General features: G+C 44.5%; 1 protein-coding gene across 7 annotated transcripts; it reads right to left on the reverse strand.

Moving 5' to 3' along the window:
- Positions 1-57: 57 nt before the first annotated feature.
- On the reverse strand, positions 58-6,942 carry LOC112561132 (sulfotransferase 1C4-like). Of its 7 annotated transcripts, XM_025233405.1 has the most exons (8): positions 5,499-6,942; positions 5,140-5,272; positions 4,848-4,983; positions 3,690-3,998; positions 3,084-3,410; positions 2,326-2,429; positions 1,826-2,039; positions 58-1,005 (listed from the first exon to the last, which is right to left on the reverse strand). In XM_025233405.1, exons 4-8 carry the CDS (start codon positions 3,877-3,879, stop codon positions 893-895), a joined length of 948 nt encoding a protein of 315 aa, XP_025089190.1. In that variant the 5' UTR covers positions 3,880-3,998; positions 4,848-4,983; positions 5,140-5,272; positions 5,499-6,942; the 3' UTR covers positions 58-892. The 7 variants fall into 7 exon arrangements, with proteins under 7 accessions (XP_025089190.1, XP_025089192.1, XP_025089191.1 ...); XM_025233407.1 differs by having other exon boundaries at positions 4,848-5,272; positions 5,851-6,942; XM_025233406.1 differs by having other exon boundaries at positions 4,848-5,272; positions 5,681-6,942.
- Between the last annotated feature and the right edge of the window lie 1,601 nt (positions 6,943-8,543).

The raw sequence follows: 8,543 nt of genomic DNA on the forward strand, positions 1-8,543 counted from the left end.
TCTTCCAAAAGTATATTCACTGAGTAAAAATGAATAAAAGATGTGAAAGAACAAACAACATATTCCAACCAATTTTATTATACAAAAAATACAGCCAGCCGGCGGGCACATCATAAACAACATTATTGTTCAAAGAAATTTATTCACGACTGGCGTGCGGGACAAGGTCCACTTCAAAAGTACTTCACGTCAAAAGCCAGTTGTAGTGCAGCCACTCCCCAACTGCCGCTTGACAAGTAAGCTATTGTGTGAATACTTCATAATCTTCAGCTGGGCCCTAATCCTGAATGTCTCTCACAAACTTCAGCATTACAATATGTCTTCGTAACAGCTTTCAGCATTACAGGTATTTGATGTCTCATATTCTTCAGCGTTCCAGGTATTTCATGTCGCCATCAGCATTAAAGTTGTTTCATGTCTTCCTCATAGCTTTCAGCATTGCAGATATTTCATGTCTACCTTCTAGAATTTAGCATTTCAGGTATTGCATGTCTTGCTAAGCTTATTAGAGCAAGTCGACCCTCGTTTGTCATCTGGGTTCAGATCTGTTTCCCTCCCTCCCTCTCCATCATAGTGCGCTAGGTTGAAGCACTTTGTTACGAAATCAACCAACCAACCAACCAACCAACCAACAAAGTACTTCATATACACGTACACATATCAGGGCGCGCAAACATTCCTTGTCATCCTAGACCAGAGACTTGCTGATTCTCCAGCTGAACCACCTGATGAACTGTCGCGAGATTGAAAACAGTATCCACAAATAAAATGTTCTTTAATAATTTAATATACTCATTGCAAATGATCTGTGATACTAGATTTCACTACTAAAAATAGAAAGACAGAGTAGTAACAACATGCCACATCTACCCAGCTACTGAGGCTAGTGAGGTCATAATCTGTCCTGGAAGTGGAATCGTGTAGTGTCCAGCACCTTGCTGAAGTCTGTGTCGAACAACTGGCTCTCCTCTTCGGTCAGATGGTTCTCCCAGTCGCCCACCTTCCCTGAAAACATCAGCTGCGTCAGCGGGAGAAAGTAAACAAGTGTTGATGTTATTTCGCGATTCATACAGCGATACACGCATGACAAACGAGTTTCCTCCCTATTCTCTCTCTCTCTCGCTACTCATTCTTCTCTACACTTTGAAGTTACCAGTGTGTACCTTCTGGTCATTGACAGGGTGGAGGCTCTGCTCCCGTACCCCTTAGTATCTATAGTTGAACATTTACTGTTCCGGCTTCCAAGGGAACGACCTTTTCCACATATGGTAGATTGTTCAGTACTAAAACTTTCAAGAATAATTTTTATCACCTAAACTATGTTATTTCTCCTGTAGAATACGACAAATATCATTTATTAGCCTGTTAGTGCTAGCCTCAGCACCACCTCTACTACAGAGAATAAAATGTTAACAGTGAGTACTGGATGTATGTACAAGGTCCGTGATTACATGTACAGTATGCTCACCTAGTGTACTCTGTTAATTACTGACAGGTCTAAAGCTTCTGCTCAAGTTCCCGCGTCAGTGCTTCATGGGGAGAGGGGATTGAATCCCACACACATTTCACTGCACATTTCGCCTAGCACACAGTGTCCTGCATCATCACACCCGCCTAGCACACAGTGTCCTGCATCATCACACCCGCCTAGCACACAGTGTCCTGCATCATCACACCCGCCTAGCACACAGTGTCCTGCATCATCACACCCGCCTAGCACACAGTGTCCTGCATCATCACACCCGCCTAGCACACAGTGTCCTGCATCATCACACCCGCCTAGCCCATGCAGCGCACTAGCTCGTGCTACTCAATCGCCACTTACCCTTGCGATACAGCTTCTGTCCAATGGGCATGCCAAAGAAGGCAACCTGCTCTTTGATTTCGTCTACTTTCTTCATCTTACTGAAGCTGCAAGCCTCCACAATGTCTTCCACTAGCTCCTGGGTCACATCGACACCGAGAAACTCGGCCAGTCGCCGCACACTGTCCCGTGGGTCCTGTCCGACAGTCAGAAGCGCACAAATACGCTTACATTGCTAGAAAACAAATAGGCTTACATTGTTAGAAACAAAATAATTAATGCTTCCACAAGATACTATGACACTCTGTACACAGCAATTTGTCTTGCTAATCTGCCTCAGGTGAGGATAACTTCATCTACTCGCATTCAACAAAGTCTGCAGCGAGACTAAAGCTTTAACCTACCTCTCTCTCTTTTCAACTTTTCCTTCCGTTAATTTATTTTTTCTTTCTCTCTAGCTCTCGTTTTCCATCTTTCTCTAGGGATTAGTGAGCTCATGGAAGAAGATGGCTGCACGTTACCTTCTTGATGTCCTCGTAGGCAATGTTGAAGACAGGCACGCCAGGGTTGTCCTCCATGAAGCTGTTCATCTGGTTCAGAAAGTGGCCGTAGTGGCCATATATCACTGTCAACATACAGCCCCGTCAACCCACATCAGCTGTGCTTGTCAAGTTACTCGAAAACAGGAGCATATAGCAGCATGGGCACACACACACACTAGTTAAATAGTCAACTGTAATAGTGAGAGTAACAGTTGTCAATGTACAGTGGTACATTAGTAAGTAATCACCTGGCAGGTGAGATAAGTGTAGATCCGATAACCAGGGGCACCCACCATTACTAGCAATGCTTGTTTAGTGGGAAAACGTGAAAGTCACTCATGAAATACAGGTGCAAATGACCATTGCTTTTACTACATCTTGCCGTGCATCATCGCTAGAGTGCCTAAGTCTCATTATCCACCTATCCCGGCATACAAGAGAGACTCAAGTAGTGGCAGGCAGGCAGTGGGAAAAGCTGGGAGGAGAGAGAGAAGGACAAAGCTATGTGATGTGAACTAAACGGAAGCCATTGCGTAATTAGAGGCTCATGTTAAGAATACAATTGTTGAATAAAACACAGCAACACCGTGACAACAAAAGGAAACTTACTGCCGAGGGAAGCAAGGTCTGCTGACTTCTGTGCGTCATGTCACTTCTAACCCCACGGCTAACGGCTAAACGAGGCTAACACTAAAGCGACTGTTTAAGCGGGGTTATCGAGAAAACCAGAGACTGACCTCTGCCCGTCAGGAAGGCTTGAAGACACTGTTGCAGAGAGTCAGCGTGGCCACGCACCAGAGGGAACTGACGCATGTGATGATACATCGACACCATCACATCCTTGGGATTCCGGTACACGTGTACGACCTTCACTCTTTCCGCCAGGATCTGCTGAACGGGCAGCATGAGGAAGGGCAGGTGGGTATTGAGGATCCGGGGAGACGGCAAGACGTCCAGCTTCTTCACCGGCGTCAGGTCCAGCATCAGCAGCTCTTTGGCCCGGGACTCGTACTCTGCTTGTTCCTTCAGCAGCATTGCTGTCATTTCCCACACCCAGTGGGTACCTGGCGGTTACCAGCGAAAATATTAGTAAACTTTCTGCTTCCCCTACCCACCGTAATCTCTTTTCTTTCCCTCTCTCTTCTTAATAATTGCTATGCCATCGTTAGTATAATCACCTATCTACGTTCATTAACTAGTAATACATCACCAACATATTTATTAATAAGTGCACAGCCGTTGGTAATTTATCACAGGACATCACCCACCCTTACTACTTCAGATACACTATACTTAATTATCATCACCTACCCTGACTATTCCATGTACACAGCATTACCTACCTGCTTTCGGGTATGCGCATATGATGACATCATCACCCCGCAGCTTCATGGCTCTGATGCTGTTGAGATGTTTGCTCCACGCATCTCGGGTGAGGTAGAAGGGTGGGAGGGGCAGGCCGTCTACCTCCACCAGCGGCACGCGGCAGTTATGAAACCACCTCCGGGCGAAGTTCATTAGCTGGTCAGACATGGTAAAGTCCGCAGACAAGAGGGAGGTTGCAACACGTCAACAGTTGGATAGATACACCCGACAGACTATAGGGTGTACTGTCGTGTCGTGTTTGTCCAGGTGAAACTCACTCACCAACTCTGAAACGAGATGATCAAATTTCAGCCATTGGATTTTTTACATGACTTCAGGGTTACATAATATATGATCGGAACTGTAAGAAGATATAGAGGCGGAACGTACAAAATATGTTGGTACACTGGTTGCCACAAATGGCTGTCAGTAAATTACACTCTTTCTGCGAAAGGTACGCATTCTAACAACAACAACAACAACAACAACAACAACGTGGAAATTTTTGGCTGTGAAGGTTGTGATTTACTGGTTTATAGAGACTGCAACTTTATCAATACCAGTACCATCAGCCACAAACTTGAGTGTGCAGTAACAGAAAAGCAAGATGTAACAAAAACTTTCTTGACAAAAACTGGACAAAGAAGCTTGACACAGAAACTGGATACAGAAACTTAACATAGAGTCTTGACTGGTCACTAATTTGACGAAGAACTTTAGACAGAACAATACAAAACAAACAAAAAAGTACGTTTGACCGGCTTGCAATGTACTGATGTCAAAGAAATACAATATTAAAAAATAATCTATATTTTAAAATTCATTTATGATGCTAATTTTGTGCTTGTTATCTTTATATTTTCAAGTGTACGCACGTCGTCTTCAGTTTTAGTTTGCAGTAAAACATTGCATTAATTAATGCTGGCAAATCTGTGAAAGTAAGCCCCTCGAAAGCCGAAGGCCGACCATAATTACATACATATTATATTCCCATTGCCATATGTGTACTCGGTGCACAGTATTATATTGCGGGACAAAAACTAGTACTTTGCAACTTTCGACACATCGCCTGTCTTTTACGCATCGTGAAGTCGATACTTCTAGAAATATGAAGCAATGAACCAATGAGCACGTGCCTTTAATAAAATCAGAGCCGCCGTGGGGCCGTCATGAGGTCACCTGGTTAGTGCATGAAGTCTCCTCTGCCATTAGAAGTGTGGAAGCCGTTGTTGTCTATCGTCTAGCTTCCTTGTCCGTCGTCTAAGTTTGAAACTTAAGGACCGTACAAAATTATAAAAGATAATCAAAGCTCCATAGAAATATTCAACCGCATGACTTCCCTCCCTACAGATATCAGGAGGCATACCTACCAGAGGTAAAAGCTGTCAACCTTCGCATTAAGACGGGTATGTGCATCTCTCCACTTACCTGTTGCAAACAGATCTTTGTTAATCTCTGCAGTAAATGAGCTGTCTTCTCTTTCCTCCTCACAGCAGAGGTGGACACCAAACCTGTACCCACTGACCTCTGGTTTGCTTTGACAGCCCAGGAAATGCCTCACCTTGAAATCAAAGGATCAAAGCTGCACTCCTCCGGGGTATAATGATCAGAAATACAAATTAAATGCGAATGATTTCATTTCTATGCACACCCGAAGACATACAGAACAACCATTTTCTGTTAAGATAACAATATGTACATTCAATTTAGCGAAGTAATTTTTAACCGGCTTTATAAATGTCCTAAAGATCTGCTTGCTAGACGATCATCAGCACGTGTCTGCACACCTGACACAATCCTGACGTCTGCACTGTCATGTGATGTTATGGCCGACAGCATCTGACGTGACATGGTGCACGAGTCATCCTGACGGTTGGCATCACGCGAGGTTTTCCCCCCTACTCCTATTACCCCTATTAATTGCACTTTTCTCCTCTGTCAATGCCTGAATTGTCAACACGGTAGTTACCCGTTTTCCGATTTCTGCTTTTTCTCCTGTGAGCGCGGGTATTAGTCCATTCCTGAATGCGTTTGTTTTTGCTTGACTATGTGCCTACGCTTGGCTCATCTACAAGTCCTGTATACATTGATTGGCCGTGTAAATAACGTATTCAAGTACCATCAAAAACCTGACTACACCTTTTGGTCGGCGAAAGAGTCCGTCACTCTTTGATTCTCTAACCTGTACCGCTACTTGCTTTGTGACCCGTCACGCCTTTCACGCGCTCCACCTCAAAACTGTCTTTGGTTATTTAAAGTCAATGTTTTTGACACTAAGCATCCCGACACCCTGACTTAGCTGACATCACGAATCGTAAGATGACATCCAAGGACTATCCAAGATCACGAGGGTTTTCGAAAAGTCGAAAATTGTCGAGAACAGACAACTTGAAAAAAACTTAACTGTGATTGCGCATTCACGAGGTTCTAGGTGCACGTGCTGAACTTGTGTTCAGGGCAATGGACATATGTCTGTTGAACTCGTCAGCAATACTTCATTATCTTTGGAGTTCGTAGTAATGGTACTGAACATCGTGATAAGTACTCTACAGATGTCAGTTTGTGTGGCACCGAGCGGCGGTCACCAAGACAAACACCTGCCTCAGTTTCCTCGCGTGCTTCTGTGTCACTGCTGACGACTTCTTCACTCGAAATTTGCTCGTGATGCATGCGTGGGGGTGCGTGAGCTTGGGTAGTGCGCAGGGACGTTTTCAGTGCGAGTGGTTCAACAGGCCCTGGCTTCTAATGGTCTGACAGATAAAGTGGTCTGATGTAGCAGGTTCTTGACCCAAAAGTCCACATTCATCAGTCAGATGCTTCTAGTTCTTCTTGAGGGATGGAAGGCGTATACTTCAACTAGATCTCTACTCTGTGTGTGTGTGTGTGAGTGAGAGAGAGAGAATGTGTAAGAGAGAGAGTGTGTGGAGGAAATGATACTTTGTGTGCTCGCGCATGACTGAGTCAAGTGTTTTGACCACAACTCAGTGTGCTGACAGGTATATACACAGTTGTTCGTTAGAGTACACCCCTACACCAGTCGTAAAGTGTAACATGTAACTTCACTCAAGTCCGCAGCCAATGCCAGACTTTACAGCTCGTTCACCTTAGGCGTTGCTACAACATGGGTTCTACTTGCTGCGTCACGGTGACAGGCGCTAGACCTTTAGACTCCTGACTCATGCCAACGGACTGGACTTATTCTCTCATGTTTAGAGCATCGACAACTAAACGACGGAGATGATGATGATGATGATGATTATTATTATTATTATTATTATTATTATTATTATAATAAACCGCATCTCCCGCATCACAAGTAGGTGAAGTATCTAAGTGCAGCACACACACACGCGCGGGTTGGCCTTTAAACCCAGTTAATGGACAAGCCATGTGTTACACCCGGGTTGGCCTTTAATCAGTATGTGACGCTGCGCTGACGACATTAAACACACGGCAGTGATCTCATCATCTAGTGACGCAATTCGGCGTGAAAATGACGCTTGCTGACGTCATTAGCGAGGTGGAGACACTGTGTGCAGTCAACTTGTCAAACGCCATCAACGTGTCGCACGGCTGCTGCAAGAAAGACTTTGTGTAGTCAGCTTCCACACTTGGCAAACGCCAGCAAGAGAGACTTTGATAGTCACAGACTCCATTTGGACGGCCAGCTGGCAGGACGGTTGGAGATGTCGCTACAGAGGGACCGCGTGCTGATGCTACGCTCTCTACCTCAGGACCAAACCATCGGCGAGGGGGGCAAGATGAAGGAGGCAGAGACTATTATCCTGCCAGACCCCGTATTCACGTGTCCTACAACGTACGTGCCATCTTGTAGTTACTGAGCAGTCGAGCTTCTCCTTCAATTTCTATGTCAAGCTTCAAAGCTTCTTTGTTAGACTTCTGTGTCGAGCTTCTACCTCTCCTTTCTCTTTCAAGCTTCTATGTCGTTTCTGTATTAAGCTTTTCTGTCAAATAAGCGCTGTTACGCCTTTTTGCTCTTGTTACTACACACGGAAGTTAGTGGCCGATATAATGTTAATGATAACGGTACAGCCTTACTTAAGCGATTTTGACAAACATAAGATTTGTGCAGTGGAGACCGGAATACAGATATATAAATGATGGTCTATGGCTCTATGCAGTGGAGACTGATACTGACATACAGGTGTATAAATGATGGTCTATGCAGCCCCCTGCACCGCTGTATGGGCCACCACCGCCTACCTGTCCTGGGTGAAGACATACACGGTGACCACCCTGATCCAGGTTAGCAGCTTGTTTGACCATGCATGCCACAATCTATAAAAATGGTCAAATAAGATAAGACTTTATTTATCCTAAAGGGCAATGAGAAACAGCTCTATATGAAAGCACAACAACAATCAACAATACCATACACATTCACAGCCATTCCCCCCAAAACACCCTCATACAATCAACAATAGCATGACACATTCATGTCCGCTCCACCAACATACAGTCATGATTCAGGCTTACATATGATCTACATTCATTCGCACAAAGTAGCCTTCATAAGTCACATGGTCGAAACAGCGGACATCCTCAATGTGTTGGTCCTGCATGCAGAGAGAGACACACAGGATACATGGCACGATGAAAGTTGATGAAACCTTCTCATGCATGTCGTCACGTAGCATTGACTGTCAGCAGTGTCTAACAATGTCAAGGTCACTCTGGAACTTCCCATTCACTTTGGAGTAGTATGTACAACACGTTCAGCTGCTCTTGTCCTTCACTGGTAAACTGCTGTAAAACAGATCAACGAGAAGAAGAACACACTCTCTATATGGGATTTTAAATTTTTTTAAAGA

Source organism: Pomacea canaliculata, linkage group LG4 (genome assembly GCF_003073045.1).
Source record: "Pomacea canaliculata isolate SZHN2017 linkage group LG4, ASM307304v1, whole genome shotgun sequence".
Classification (NCBI taxonomy): Eukaryota; Metazoa; Mollusca; class Gastropoda; order Architaenioglossa; family Ampullariidae; genus Pomacea; species Pomacea canaliculata.

Excerpts from the sequence above, each read along its gene's own strand:
- LOC112561132 (XM_025233407.1), bottom strand. The coding sequence starts at position 3,879 with ATGTCTGACCAGCTAATGAACTTCGCCCGGAGGTGGTTTCATAACTGC. Across the intron at positions 3,411-3,689 it reads ATGCGCATACCCGAAAGCAG|GTACCCACTGGGTGTGGGAA; the intron begins GTAGGTAATGCT and ends GGTAACCGCCAG. Across the intron at positions 1,006-1,825 it reads ACAGAAGCTGTATCGCAAGG|GGAAGGTGGGCGACTGGGAG; the intron begins GTAAGTGGCGAT and ends TGATGTTTTCAG.